We start from the raw sequence: 16,185 nt of genomic DNA on the forward strand, positions 1-16,185 counted from the left end.
CTGTGTGGCAGAGTGTTCTCTCTGGTCTTTTATCGTCAGCATTCAATGCATCTGGTTACTACAAATGATTAGGCTGTCATTCTGCCATCACATTTTACAGGTAAATGTAGAAAAGCCATAGCAGATACTCAGCTTAATTTACTGCTTATTTATTGAGCACTTGCTGTATGTGGCCCTTTGTTTATCACCATGATGGGTAGAAAAATGAAATTTGACACTATCCCTAATTTTTTTTTTTACACCATCCCTAATTTTAAGGAGTTTACTGTATAGTAGGAAAGCGGACCTGTTCGCAGTTAAGCATAACATGATACCGACTGTCGTTGGGGCTGTTAAGAGAGGCACAGAGTTCTCCTTTTACTTGTGGGAAGGTCAAGGAGGACATTGTGGAAAAGCAGGTGTATCTGCTGGGCTTTAAAGCCGGGTCGGGGGTATGTGGAGATGGTTAGATTTTAATAGATGAACTCAGACGGGAGGAAAACCTAGACAGGAGGTCCAAAGCAGGAAGTTGAGTGTGGGTTTTGGAATGACAAGTAGTCTGGTCCAACTAAAACACTGGATCTGTGGTGGAAGTGACTCCTTTTAGGGCTGCACAGAGTATGGAGGGCATGGAATGTTTTCAGAGTTTTACCTGTAGGGATTGGTGGGGGGTAGTTAGCCCTTGAGCAGAGATTGAAAAGAGCAGAGCTGGTTTTAGACATATCTTTTACTAATTTGCTTAATCTCTACACATTAATGAAGAATTTGAAATGGAGGCCAGGTTGTGGTTTTAGAGTGAGCCAAAGTATATTGTGGCTTTTGTGATTTGATCCTCATCTGTAGTCGTATCTTGTCCAGCAGGATATGTATGTCATCCCACCTGTGTTTCTTCATCTGCTTTTGTACACAGTGTTCCTTATTTTATGAGGCAGATGATTCATTTAAGAAGACCACATGTAGGACACACATTCTTATGGTATGAAGCTAAAATAAGTGTCCCTTCTTTCTTCTGTCCTTCACTTTCTTTTTCTTGGGTTTTGATCCTCCATGCTAAATTCAGCCTGTTTTCCTTTTCAGTAGAAAGTGTTTCTCATCCTAGCCTTTATTAAAGCTTCTCCCTAAAGAAAACCTGGGAGGAGATGTCACCTCTAAACCAGGTGGCTCATTTGAATTTTTCCTTACTTCCCAGGGCCTGGGGATATTGCGTATAGAATAGACAGTCTGAGTTCTTTCCCAGGATATGGCAAAGAGCCTGGGCTTCTCTGTTTAAGTCTTTACTGGGTAATCTGCTGCAGTTTCAGGATCACTGATGAATTTAGAGGTGGGTTTCTCATTAACATTATCTAGAAACGTGAAGAGACAACTAGCAACAGTTTGGGGTTATCTTGACAGACGTGTTTCTGTATGCATGTATGTGGTTTCATAGTGAATATAAGTGGACTTTTGGGTACTTCGAATTTTACCAGCTATTGAAATTAATTCCCAAAAGCAATCTTCATAGACAGTAACCAAAAACCACGAAAAATTGCTTCCGAGTGTTAACGAAAAGAATACTGAAATAGTCACTACTTCGTATTTCTCTTGTCATTTTGTGCCACATATGCTTAGTTTCTAGACTGGTTTAGCATGGAAGATTCCGTTATCTCTAGGCAGTACAGTTTAAAGGATGAGGATTTTGTAAAATGCTTTTGGAATTCTTCAAGAACTGTGTTATTTTAAATGGTATTTTTTTGATCCTCAAAATGGCAGAGGTAAAGATGAAAGGAAGGAAGAGGGCTGAAATCTTGCTATGTATGGGGTTTGTGGTAGAACAACAGTATTAGTTGAAATAAGTATTAGAAGTATGTAAAGTGCCTTGCCTAGGCTTGGCACATAATAGGAATTTTAAAAACATTAGTTTCTTTCCTTCCTGGAGATAATTATACATATACATTATGTATGATGTGAGTTTGTAAAATTTTTGGTTAACTCCGTTATGTCATCTTTTTCTCAGTGACCTTCTCTAGTCCCGGCCCCCTCCCGTGTACACACACACACACACACACACACACACACACACACACACACAGTCTGTGTAACTGTGAATGAAGAATGTTAGAGTGAGTTCTCTAGGTGACCCTGCCATCCTCTGTGGGAATCCTCAGGGGAGAGCACTGGCACCTGAATTTGTATGTAAGCACTGAACTTGTTATCCTACTTATTTCGTGAGTGTATCTTATTTCATAAGGTATCTTCTTTCCTCTCTGTCTCCCTCAAAACATCTCATCTTGATACAAAATAGGGAATTTCCACCTTTGAGGAGAATTTTCCACGAGCTTTTGGGTGACAGTCTGACTTACGGTATATTCATTTAGATCTGCACAATTTATGATCTTGTTTTGCAAGCCACCATGTGTAATGTTTTGATTCATCATGTTTTCTACCAAACAAAACATCTTGTGTTTATTTAAAATGTAACTTGTATCTCTATTAGGCTGATGTGCTGCATGTTGTAAAAAATACCTACTAAGCATGTTCATGTTCATGCAGTAGCCCATGTTTATGAGATATATGATGTGATTTAGTTAAAGCTGAACTTGGGAGTATCTAATTCTGATTATTTAGAGCATATGTTTGGCAATACATCACTTTCTAGATAGATTTCTATAAATAAAAAGCCTAATAAAATCAATGAGTAATAAAGTTTCATCTTAATTGAGACAAAGGGCCAAGAGCATTAGAACTTTATATAGCTTCATGCTATTGTAATTGCATCTTCTTGAAATATCAACCCAGACGTTGTGAGGAGTCCTTTTAAATTGAAATTCTAGTGTTGGCTGTTATTTCCTTGACTAATACCTTCACATCATACTTCTTTGGTTGTGGCTTCCATTGAGAGCACTAAAGAATCCCACCAGCAGAACATGTCAGAATTGGGTGAGACTTCATCTGCTTCACTGTCTATTAGTGATCATCTCTTGTTGTTTTTCTTGTAGACCATGGCAAAGGTTATAACCACTGTACTGAAGTTCCCTGATGATCAGACTCAAAAAATTTTGGAAAGAGAAGATGCTCGGCTAATGGTAAGCTCTAAAAGTAGGTTACAGATAGAAGACGGCTTTAACCCATCTTTTTACATCCTGTTTCATTCACAGAGACTTTGAGTTGGTAAAAGACATTTTAAATGTTTACTTTTTATTTTACTGCAGCCTAAAAAATGAGAATGAATCTACATTAAGAAAGTTTAACCAAGGGCAAATGTGAATTGATGTCCTCAAGGAAAGAACAGTCTTCTTCAATAGCATATATGAGGTTGACACCCATATATGCTGTCTGTGGGATTTCCAGAACTTGGGCTATTTGTGGGAAGTACAGAGAAGGCATTTGTTCTGGTATTTCCAGTAATAACTTTTAAAATCAGGTTACACCATGATGTTTGATGTTCTATATATTACATCTCTCTTTCCTACTTTTGTTGTTTTCAAATACAATAATTCTGAATGAGGAATTTAAGCATTTTTGAGTTTTTGACATACCAGCAAGGGTATCCTGGTAGATCACCGAATTATTAGGAACCTTTGTGTGAAGTCAGCTGTAACTGAAATGAAACAAATATACACTTCATAAATTATGCAGAATTATTTGCATGCCTAACTTCTTTTTGCCCTGGGCCAGTAATTCTTTAAGAACATCCATTCTAAGCAGAATGTGAAATTTGTGAAGTCTCAGGTCCCACCCCAGCTTTCTCTTTCTGCTTCCTTTTCTTGTCTTGCTGGTAGCCTGCACCACCATTCACATCCTCCCCCGTTTCTTTGCTTGTTTCACGATCCCAGCACCGCTGTTCTCTTCTCCCTCCTCATTAAAGCAAGCTAAGATCTTCTCCTTTATGATGGATTAGCCCATGTCTGAGTATCTCCAGTAAGAAGGACTAAGTCAGTAAACCTCCCGAAGCATCCCATATGATCTCGACAGAGTATGTCTCTTACAAAAGTCCTTGCTTACCTTGAACCCCAATCTTCCTTCCTGTAGTGGTTACCAGTTTGTCTCGTTCTAACCCATGGAACTCAACCATAAATCTGTGGATAGCCTGAGTGGAGGACTTTTCCTCTCCAGACCAGACACCCTGCACCTGTCAGTCATTTCTTTCTTTCTTTTTTTAATTTGCCCATTTTATTTATTTTCTTTTTAAGTTAGGCTCCACGTACAATATGGGGCTTGAACTCGTTAGCCCTGAGATCGAGAGTTGCATCCTAGAGTGCCTGGCTACCTCAGTTGGTAGAGCATTTGACTCTTGATCTCAAGGTCATGAGTTCAAGTCCCTTGTTGGGCGTGGAGCATAATTACAATAAAGAAAAAAAAGTTTCATTCCTACCAACTGAGTCAGCCAGGCGTGATGCTTCTCTCCTCTGACGCATTATGCAGGGCCAGTCCTGAAGGAATCCCAAGCCTCAGGCACATCCTGACCTCCTCTTCCTTGCTTTCTATAAAGTCATCCCAGCATCCCTGACCTTTGTCCCAGTACTCCATTGCATATTGTATCGTATACCTATTGTATATTTTCTGAGATAGTTGCAATTATTTTGGTTAGCATTTAAGTGTTTTTTTGGAAAGCATTCCTCCCTGTATCTAGTGGCCTGAAAAATATTGTTATACCTCTGTAGTTATTTCTGTTGATAAATATTTTTTATAAGAAGTATATCACTATGATAGGCCGGTGATGGGTATGAAGGAGGTCACATATTGCATGGTGTGCTGGGTGTTATATGCAAATAATGAATCATGGAACACTGCATCAAAAACTGTACTGTATGGTGACTAATATAACAAAAAAAATTATAAAAAAAAAGAAGTATATCACTATGATGTATGCCTTTGGTCAGTAGAATGTTGTTTTAAATTATAGCAAATGTTAATTCTAAAACCATGTAGTTACTCAGAGTAGTTTTCCTCCTCATTGAACCAAACAGCTGTGTCTTTGTGAAAATAAAACTCTCCAGTGCAATTGGAACCTGTCGACATGATTCTGTCATTATGATCCAGTTTAAGAAAATATTTTTAAATGATCTAATATACCTTTGTTCGTTCTCCCATGGCCTCTTTATCATCTTGATGTTGCGGTATGGCAAACTCTCCTCTTACTGTTGGGCTACATTTTATCATGGCTTTGGCAATATGGCAGGAAATATTCCCCTTTACCCCTTACACACATGCAGTCTTAGACTGGTTTGTCTTGAAAGAAATGAATTGAATTGATATGTGTAAATAGTGAACCATGTAGAGAAAAACCTTTTAAAGCAGATGGAAATTTTTTTTTTCCTGTTAACTAAAAAGAAATCTTTGAAAAACATTACACTCTTTATTCCTGAATAAAGTGGCATTCATTCTAGATAGGGATGAAATGGTAACTGTTCGTTCCTTCCTGAAATAATCCTGCCTTGTCGCAGAGGCTGACCTGCTTAGGAAGAAAGTCCCACTCTTTCCACTACTACTTCAAGCAGAGTCTTATCCATTATTAGCTTTTGCTTAATGAATGAGTTCAGTCAGCAATCACCTACTCTTCTGTTTGTTGTGGCAGATACAGGAAAATTGAAGACATGGAAGATAATTGTTGTTGACCTTGTGGGAGCCTTTAATTTTAGGGAGAAGAGGTAGCACCCATTCATTGTGCACAAATAAAAGATATGTCTAGTAATATAATTCAAATAATAAAAATGGATGCTTAGGAAATATGAAATAATATATAATGAGCATGAAGTAAGGCCCAAAGATGGCTTGTAAATCAATTTGAGTCACTTTTTGTTGGTTTGAGATTCTTGGTACTTGAGAGTGATTCATTGTTGTTTTTACATTTGATGAAAAATTATGGTTGTTGATGATTGAGAAAGTTGAACCAAGAGACACATTTGCCTTTAAGATTGTTATCATTCATAAAATGAGCAATAAGAATCATTGTCTTAGAACAAGTCGCTTGAAATTTTAACTTCTTACCCCTGTTCAGTGAGCTGTAGCTGATTAAAACAAAACACTGCAAAAAAGAGTGACTTATCTTTTTCTAGTAGTTAAGATATCCAATAGAAAGGTATTTATATCTTTCAATGTGAATACGTAAAATATTTTTCCAATAGAAAAATATATAACTGTATAGAAAACAGGTTTTTTAGGGGTTTATTATTATAATTATTATTATTTTATTTATTTATTTGTATTTATTAAATGAGCATTTAAAAACTGGTGGCATTAGCTTTAAATGTGTGTTCCAGATGAATCTTTTCAGTGATTTGTTCTAAATGTGCAGCACAGTTTTCCTTGTATTTAAAATCAGCACCTTGAGTGCTTTGTTATTTTAGCTTTGGAGGCTGAAAAGCTGGTAAAAGTAAACCAAAACAAACCCAAGCACATTACAGAGCTGCCTTCCCATCCATTAATTTTGGGAGTGCTCGAGACAGAGTGTGGACCACACTTTGTGCTGACGGTGTGCAGGCGGGCCAGTGTTTGCATTATTTAGTGGGTGTTGTAGGAGGAATGCAGTCTAAAACTTTGCTTCATGACTCTGATGATTATGTATTTGCCTTTTGGCATTGATCAAAGAATTTCTGTGTCTGCTGGTAAGCTATTTCTCAGTATGAGCAAGGTAGGAGCAAGAGTAAATACAAAAGTCTTTGACTTGTCTAATTATTTTTTGCTGAATAAAACTGCCCCATGAGTACACCAGCAGCTTTTTTTTTTTTTTTTAAAGGAGAGTGTTATTATTTAGGATAATTTTATTAGAAAGTTTATTTCAATCAGGTGCTAACTCATCTTTTGGAATTTAGAGGTTCTTTTTATATAGACGTCTCTTTTAAAAAGTGTTCTTAGAAATTCATTTTTCTTGTTAGGGTGCTAGCAAACTGAATGGCATGTTTCACCTAGACAGCTATTTTCTTGATGACTCCATTGAAGAAAATCTTGCTCTTCTGTTGAAGAAGATTTGGCTTATTTTCATTTCCCATCCACTCTTGTCATTTTTAAAAATTGATTTTCTTTTGACTTTCTTTTTGCTTTTCTTTCACACTGATCCTTTGTGTTGCGTCAAGTTCTTAATCAGTCCTTGCCCTCCACCAGTCTTGTACTTAAGTTAATGTTTCTCACTTTTTCCCTTTGGTTGGAATTTTAAGAATCTCCTCTGAGTCAATAATTCGTCTGAGCTTTTCAGCATTGTTGGATACAGAAGTTTTTCATCCCAGAAGAAGCTTACCTTTGCTTTTTCAGGGGCTTAGTAGATGCATGGAAGGTGGAGCAGGAAACAGGTGCAAATAGGTACCGATGCAAAGTGAAAAATACTATACAGATAAAGTACGTATTGGTTGTCTCAAAAGTGGTTTTGACTCTTGATCTTGTTAGAATTATACAATATGTGGTGATTGCAAAAGGACACATTGCGAACAATTCAGAATCATATAGAGAGGCAGACCTTCATGTTTTCAGCTTCCCAACACTTTCCAGGCACTTCATCTCTGTTAATAGTTTGGTGAATATCCCCAGGCTTTCTAATAAGCTTTATAAATATATTATTTATAATTATGTTTTTTAAATAATAATTTCTTATTAGGTTATGTTAGTCACCATACAGTACATCCTTAGTTTTTGGTGTAGTGTTCCGTGATTCATTATTTGTATGTAACACCCAGTGCTCCATGCAATATGTGCCCCTCCTTAATATCCATCACTGGCCTACCCCAATCCCCCACCCCCCTCCCCTCTGAAGCCCTCAGTTTGTTTCCCAGAGTCCATAGTCTCTCATGGTTCATTCCCCCTTCTGTTTATCCCCCCTTCATTCTTCCCTTCCTTCTCCTACCAATCTCTCTGCTATTTCTTATGTCCCATAAATGAGTGAAACCACATGATAATTGTCTTTCTCTGCTTGACTTATGTCACTTAGCATAATCTCCTCCAGTCCCGTCCATCTTGCTGCAAATGTTGGATAATCGTTCTTTCTGATGGCTGAGTAATATTCCATTGTATCTATGGACCACATCTTCTTAATCCAGTCATCTGTCGAAGGGCATCTCGGCTCCTTCCACAATTTAGTTATTGTGGACAATGCTGCTATGAACATTGGGGTGCATATGGCCCTTCTCTTCACTACGTCTATATCTTTGGGGTAAATACCCAGTAGTGCAATGGCTGGATCATAGGGTAGCTCAATTTTTAACTTTTTAAGGGACCTCCACACTGTTTTCCAAAGTGGCTGTACCAACTTGCATTCTCACCAACAATGTAGGAGGGATCCCATTTCTCCACATCCTCTCCAACATTTGTTGTTTCTTGCCTTGTCAATTTTTGCCATTCCAACTGGCATAAGGTGGTATCTCAGTGTGGTTTTGATTTGAATTTCCCTGATGGCTAATGATTTTGAACATTTTTTCATGTGTCTGTTAGCCATTTGTATGTCTTCATTGGAAAAGTGTCTGTTCATATCTTCTGCCCATTTTATGATTTGTTTATTTGTTTCTCGTGTATTGAGTTTGAGAAGTTCTTTGTAGATCTTGGATACCAATCTTTTATCTGTAGTGTCATTTGCAGATATCTTCTCCCATTCCGTGGGCTGCCTCTTAGTTTTTTTGACTGTTTTCTTGGCTGTGCAGAAGCTTTTTATCTTGATGAAGTTCCATGAGTTCATTTTTTCTTTTGTTTCTCTTGCTTTTGGAGATGTGTCATGAAAAAAGTTGCTGTAGCCGATGTCAAAGAGGTTGCAGCCTATGTTCTCCTCTAGGATTTTGATGGATTCCTGTCTCACATCAAGGTCTTTCATCCATTTGAAGTTTATCTTTGTGTATGGTGTGAGAGAGTGGTCAAGTTTCATTCTTTTGCATATAGTTGTCCAGTTTTCCCAGCACCATTTATTGAAGAGACTGTCTTTTTTTCCACTGGATGTTTTTTCCTGCTTTGTCAAAGATTAGTTGCCCATAGAGCCGAGGGTCCATTTCTGGGTTCTCTATTCTGTTCCATTGGTCTGTGTGTCTGTTTTTGTGCCAGTACCATGCTTTGTGATTATAATTATGTTTTTAATCACTTAAATATTTTATAAAGTGGCAGAATGCAACAGTTTGCTTTTTTCACTTAACATTTTCATTTTATTCCACCTCATTACAAATTGAGGTACCTTATTCTTTTTACTGGCTGATTGTATGATTATGTGGATGTCCTACAATTTAGTTCACCAATTTCCCATTGATGGACACTTAGGCCATTTCCAGGTTTTCAATACTTACAAGCATAGACATAGGGATTTTATATATATATATATATACACACACACATACAGACATACATTCACACACATACATTTTTGCCTACTTCTGCAAGTTTTTCAATAGGATATTGACCTTATTGTGTTGTGTGTGTTGCAGATATTATTTTCTAGTTTGTGTTTTGATTTTGCTGCTTCTTACTAACTGCACCATTAAATATAAAAGATAAGTAAAATGATTCTTCTGACAGTTATACTAAGAACAGATTCAGATTTTATAAATAACACCCCCCCTTTTTTTTAACTGATGCTGTTTTAAAGCAAACCAGAAAGCTAATTAATAATCTTAGATTGTGACCATTTTAGATAAGACAAAGAATTTATTTAAGAAGGTTGTTACAGTAAAAAGTATGTTGAGATTGGGTCCCCTTGAATGGAAATTTTGGTTTGGGTCATCATTCCTGAAACCATTCCTGACAATATACTGTTGAATTACAAGAGGGTTATTCAGTGATAAAACTGATATATATTAGGAATGGCAATTCAACATATAGACATACTGTATTCACATTCATCAGCATTTTTCCCCAAATTTTTGATGGTTAATTGAAATTATATAAATCAAATTTTAATGTGTACTTTAATGGAATTGTGAGAGAAATCTTTTTATAAAGCAAATAATCATACCCAGTTAATCTACTGTATAAATATTTACTTAAAGTGTGAAGTATCTTTAATTACGTTAAATTTTTAAAGTAAAGTTGCAAACGAAAGCTACATAATACTATATTTACCTAGGATGGGAGGGAAGTGTCAGATTCCTTTTACTTTGCCTATACTCCCTTGATTTGAGGAGATTTGAGAAAATGTTAAGTAAATTCAGTTAATCCTTTGAAGTTCATATACCCATATAATCTCTGTGTTATACTAAGTCTTAAAAACTAACCCAATAAGCTTTTTTTCTTCCTGGCTTGTAGTATACTTCACCTCGCAGTGGTATCTTCTGAGTAAACCATCAGTCTGTGCTTAGTTAGCATGTGGTGAGTGAAGAATAATGTCTTGTGTCTTTTGTGCAAAAATCAAATGCATTGCATGATACTAACCATTTCGCTAGAATTCTTTTGCTCTTTTGTTTAATGAATATATGGCTATGCTGTGGGTTAATATAGGTATTTTCTGTTAATTCTGTCTTATAGATTAATAATATATAGATTTCATAATCATCACCACCAGTAAGAGTTATATAATTTTAGGAAATTTTGCTTAATCTTTAAATAATAATTGAAAGTTTAAAAATTGTTCTTTAAATTTTTATTAATTCAAAAAATTTATGTATTTTATCATCTTTTTTGTTTTTATTTCCTAAGAATAGTCTTGGAAGTTAATAAAGATTGTGAGAGAGAAATGAAAAATCATTTTCTAGATAGAGGTGAAACAATATATTTCACGAAACCAGAATTTAAAATATTGTAAGGCCCACTTATCAAGGCCAATCTGAAATAATGAAAATTAGTAAAGTTGATTTTTAAGTAAAAGCAATTTTATTACTTCCTGGGATCATATGGCGTAACAAGCTAACATCTGTTCTGAGGAGACCCTTGGGCAGCCTGCTTCGATTGAATGTGGCTGTTTGTAGGTAGCATATTGCTATTAGGAAGTGACGGCATCTAAACTGTTGGGATGCGGTTAACTGTCTTCACCATTTAAACACCCTTGCCATCAGCTGCAGGTATTAGTCATGTTAGTCGCTTGACTTGGCACCCCCTAACATTTAGGGTACATCTTTACCTCTGACTTCGCTGCAATTTTTACAAATGACAAATAAGCTGGATTGCAATTAATAGAGCTTAATCGAATTAAGATAAAGATTCTCTGTGATTGTTAATTCAGCTAGGATTCAGCTAATGGTATCAAGGTTTAAAATGCCAAATATACAGCTTTTCTTTTTTAATCTTTTAGCTTTAAAAATCATTTATGCCTGCATTTGAGTCTCATTTTGATGCTAGTGTATCAGTTAACCTGCCTTAATGATTATCTAGAACTGCCTGTAGTCTTGTAAATCCCTTAACATTTTCCTTTTTTCATGGTATTATAAGTACTGCATCATGCTTGTCTTTATTTCATTTTAAATACTATCATTTATCACTGGAAGTGTGTATTAAGTAGCATTTTATCAATTGATTAATTGATTGTTTTTTCAACTTTTACTTTGAAAAATTCCAAACACACATTTTGTAAAAATAATGCAGTGAACACCTATATACTCTTCACCTGTATTCACCAATTCCTAACCTTTTGCAAAATGTTGTCACTTGCTCTCTCACTCTTGCTCTTTCTCCATATATATCTTCCCCTCTGTAACGCTTGACCGTTGCTTGCAAACACTTGTGCTTGCAAGCATTTGACAGTTACTTGCAAACATAAATAAATACTTTAGCAAATATCTTTAAGAACAAGGGCATTTTCCTACAAACTCAACAATACAATTATCACTCTCAGGAAATTTAATATTAACATAATACTGTTACCTAGTATATAGTAAATATTCACATTTTTCCAGTTTTCAAATAATGTCTTTCATAATTTTTAAAATTCCAGATCCACTCAGAGATTGCACATTGCATGTCATTGTCATGTTTTTCTAGTTTTTTTTTAAACTAGAAAAATTCTCCCAGCCTTTTTTTTTTTGGTCTTTCACGACACTGGCATCGTGTAGCATTATTGAATCATGCATGAATTTCTTTTCCCACAACAGCACAAGCTAAGGTTTCAAAATAATAATTGACACAGGAATTTAAATATGACAGAAGGTCTTTTTCTCATCTTCTGTAGGTTTCTAGGACCAACATGACTGTTGAGCAAGTTTTATAAATAATACACTATTGGCAGCACATCACAAGTATCAATCAGTGGCTTATATTATTCACTTACAAATTGCGAAGACTTTAAAACTTTCTCTTTTCACTAAATATGTATAAAAAGTTTATCTCTATTAATTTTATTTGGTTATTTATTTTTGTGGCATTTTAACTTAATCTGGCTACTGGCTTTGAGCATTTTAATCAGAGAAACCTTATTAGAATCATTCATTAGCATCATTTCTCTTAGCATTTTAAGTTTTTAAAATTGAGTTTGTTAATTTCCAATGAGGCATAGCTTTTTTATACCAAAATGCTGTTTGTTCCTTTGCTGCCATGCATATCATCCTAGGAGAATTGCAATATGTAGAAAAATCAACACATTAGAAAAAACGGAAGAACTCTTTGTCCTCTTTAAATCTGAATAGCTGTGTCCTTGTGGGGTTCTGCCAAGTCAGCACACGTACTCCTGGCTTCTCCAGGTGTGACCAGTAGCATTCAGGGCATGTGAAAGGTGGCGGTTCCAAATGTCACTGAAACGTCCTGTTTTTCAGGATCGCTGACCTGTAGGATCTGTAGATCAGATCATTCCAAGAACATTAATATTTAGAAGATTTTGTTTTAGGATTTAATATTTAGAGAGTATTTCTACTTCAATCCCTAGACCATAGAATATAATTTTAACTTGAAAAAACAAGTCTGCCAAAAAGTTTGCTTAAAAATTCTTTTTCTTTATCCTCTTTCCCTTCTTTTCCAGTCGTGGCTCCGATCATCATCTTGAAGAAACGGGGTGGTGGCGTTGGGCAGGCGTGGAGCACTGTCCGTGTTTGCCTCTTTGAGAAGCAAGCTGTTGTTCAGGGCCCGTTATGGAGCCAAAGACCAAGAGAACCCTGACATTGGCCCGCAGATAATTGCAGACTGCCTTTCAGATCGATTATATCAGTGGAGAAATGGTGATAGTTTTTTTCTTTTTGTTGGGAGAAGTTTTATGTTGTTTAGAAGATATTTTGAATAACTCAGCCTGACTTATGGGCTCATTTAATGTTCCTTTCTTCCATTCTTTTTGTCCCTCTTTTTAAAGAACTGCTTGCCTTTCCTATTTATTTTTAGGGGGATTTCTTTTTAAAGACTTGTGCAATACATTTTGAGGTGAAACTTAGTAGATTTTTTCTGATAAATTAGAGCATTTAATTGAGTATTTTATCCACATTGATTTGTTGAATATTTGCTAAAGACTAGTTCTTTAAGCTATACATATGATAAATCCAAACAGCAGTACCTCATTGTTTACTTAGCTTTTGTACTTATATTTTTCAGAGGAAATACTACTACTGTAAATTGTAAATAGTCAATATTGTATTGTATGCATACTGTATTGTATGCAGATCTGTGACTGTTGGCAATGTCATCTTGGAAGAACAGATAAATAAAGTTTATTTACTATATAAAATTTGCTTATTGTGTTTTTTTTACTATGTTGAAATCTATTTCAAAATAGTTAAGAAAAGATGTTCTATCTGGATGAATATTTTGAGGAACTGTTTGTCAAGATAGCTAAATGCTAACCATTTGGAAAGATTTTTTATGTTCAAAATTAGCATGATCAAGTTAGAAGAAATACGGTAACAAAAAATACCTCACGGTGTGTGTGTCAGGAGTCTGCCAACTTGGGGGTGCCTCCTCCCTTCTGGAGTAGACCATACTTTGATTCTTTTTAAACTTAATGAGAGCATCTCTTGGACAGCAAGAGATGGGAACCGTTCAGAGGGTTTCATACACCCTTTATATTCTAGCAAACACAGTATTCAGTATGTTGGTATTACCTAACCTCTGCCTCTCAATTATCCAGACAGTGTGGACCTTCATATTGCTGGTGTCTCTTATAGTGTGATAAAGAATGGGAAGCTCGGAGGGGTAATGACCAGTGGGTCTTCCATTCTAACCCATAGCTGACTTCTTTGAGGACAACTGTTTCAGCAAGGGAAGAGGGTCTTCTTACCCCTCCCCCCCTTTTTTAAAATCAGGATTCACTTAAGGGGCAAAATTTTGTGCCACCAAAGGGTTTCCGACAACAGACGTGACTTCTCACCTTTTTAATAAATCTTTTCCTGAGGTAGAAATTGTGGACTCCGAGTGAAATTTGTAGACAACTTCCTACTAACTCGTTTATAGAGACAAAAAGCATATCAAAAAGTGTGTAGGAGGTCAGCACACTTTTTCTAGAAAGGGTCAGGGTCAGATAGTGTTATCTGCTTTATAGGCCATATAGTCTCTGCCACAATCCACCCCCCTCCCCGCCCCTGTCACTGAAGTACAAATACAATCATAGGTAATACATAAATTAATGATCACAGCTATGTTCCAATAAAACTTCATTTCTAAAGCAGGTGGCAGGCTGGATTCGGCTCACAGGTAGTGGTTTGCCAAGCCCTGGGAAGGTGAACAAGCTGGATCTTAAACATGGAGTTGGGGAAAGAGTGCTCATCAGTTAATATCAGGGGTTGCTTGTTTTTCCTCAGTGCAGGCTTACAGCCTCTCTTTCAGAAAGAAGTACAGCAAATTCAGTTCGCCTTAAGAATGATGGTGACATTTTCTCAATGACCTGTTTCAGCAAGAGGGATCAAGTCTTACATTAGACTCTGTGTCAGGGTCTCAACCCACCTGGAGCATTTTCTTGAAGACCCCCCCCCCATCCCTAAATGATGCCTGGGAAATGACAGAGTTTTCCAAAAAAATACTACAGGACATGATTGCATCATAGCTTGCAGACCACTGAGTACTTTGCCTTGTACTCTGATTGTTACTTGCAGGCAAGGAGGTTTGTGATGGCTGAGGGTCAGCCCAGGGCCACAGAGAGAGAGGGCTGTGATTCCAGCACTGAGATCCTGACTCGGGCTCTGAACCCAAGGCTTTCTCCAAGACCTCATGACTGCGGGACACAAAAAGGTTGATGGAGTAAATTTATTGCCAGGAAACTAGCATTTCACTTTGAAAGGTGCTAGATGCTAGTAAGATGTTACATTAGCAAGGTTTTGGTAAAATTTTCACTTGTAGCTATAGGAATTAATTTTATAGTCACTTTGTTCAGGTCAGCTGCATGTGAATCTTGGTAGACAACTACCTTTTTGTTGACTTGTGTCTTCGTCTGTTCGTGCTGCTATAACAAAAATACCACAAACTGGGTGGCTTATAAACATTGAACATCTATTTCTCACAGGTCTGTGGTCTGAGATGTCCAAGATCGTGGCACTGGCAGATTTGGTGTCTGTGATGGCCCACTTCCTAGTTCGTAGATGCCTTTTCTCTCTGCCCTCACGTGGCAGGAAGGCAGGAGCTTTCTTTCTCTGGCCTCTTTTGTAAGGGCATCTATTCCATTCAAGTGGGCTGCACCTTCATGATCTGATCACTTCCCAGAGACCCCACCTCTTAATACCATCACATTAGGGGATAGGGTTTAACATGAATTTTGGGGGGGACACAAACTGTCAATCTATGGCAACTTGAAAATTTTTGAGTTAGGCATTTCTGAATTAAAGGACTTGAACATCATTTATGATTTTCTGATGTGTAAATATTTATTCTTCTTCTTACAAAAATTCATTGGTCGCAGAAACTACCTGTTGAGGAAGGATGGACAGATGCTAGAAGTGTTCTCATGCCTTTCTGTTGCTGCAGGGCCCAGAGGATGGGGATGGCTTTCCTGTAGCTTCCTTACCCTCCACAGCAAGCAGGGGTCTAAGGCCGAAAGAGAAACTCTGTTGGGACTGAAGTTGTTTAAACAGGAAAGACCTTTTCATTTTGTTTTCTTTTTGATTCTGAAAGAAATTTTGGGTTCATTGTAGACAATTTGGAGAATACATTTTAAAAAAGAGAAAATAATCTTCCAGAATCCCTCACCAGGAAAAAACCACCATGGGGTGCCTGGGTGGCTCAGTCTGTTAGGTGTCTGCCTTTGACTGATCATGATCCCAGTGTCCTGGGATTGAGTAACACGGAGGGCTCCCTGCTCAGCAGGGAGCCTGCTTCTCCTTTTCCCTCTGCTGCTCTCCCTTGTACTCTCTCTTGCTCTCAAATGAAAAAGTCTAAAAAAAAAAAAAAAGAAAGAAAAAGAAAGAAAGAAAAAAAGAAAAGAAAGGAAAA

General features: G+C 36.8%; 1 protein-coding gene across 7 annotated transcripts in view; it reads left to right on the top strand.

The window, feature by feature from the left end:
• The window catches only part of GOLGA4 (golgin A4), a 118,048-nt gene extending 104,553 nt beyond the window's left edge, over nucleotides 1-13,495 (top strand). For 4 of the 7 annotated variants that reach the window (XM_087870081.1, XM_087870083.1, XM_087870085.1 and 1 more), the window contains 3 exons: nucleotides 2,955-3,041; nucleotides 10,165-10,227; nucleotides 12,803-13,495. In XM_087870081.1, coding sequence (XP_087726207.1) covers nucleotides 2,955-3,041; nucleotides 10,165-10,194 — 117 coding nt within the window. In that variant the 3' untranslated portion in view covers nucleotides 10,195-10,227; nucleotides 12,803-13,495. The remainder of the gene's footprint in view (nucleotides 1-2,954; nucleotides 3,042-10,164; nucleotides 10,228-12,802) is intronic. The other 3 variants (XM_087870082.1, XM_045798249.2, XM_087870086.1) reach the window with 1 other exon arrangement.
• Nucleotides 13,496-16,185: the final 2,690 nt, after the last annotated feature.

Source organism: Ursus americanus, chromosome 20 (assembly GCF_024610735.1).
Source record: "Ursus americanus isolate L20-20 chromosome 20, mUrsAme1.1.p, whole genome shotgun sequence".
Taxonomy (NCBI): domain Eukaryota; kingdom Metazoa; phylum Chordata; class Mammalia; order Carnivora; family Ursidae; genus Ursus; species Ursus americanus.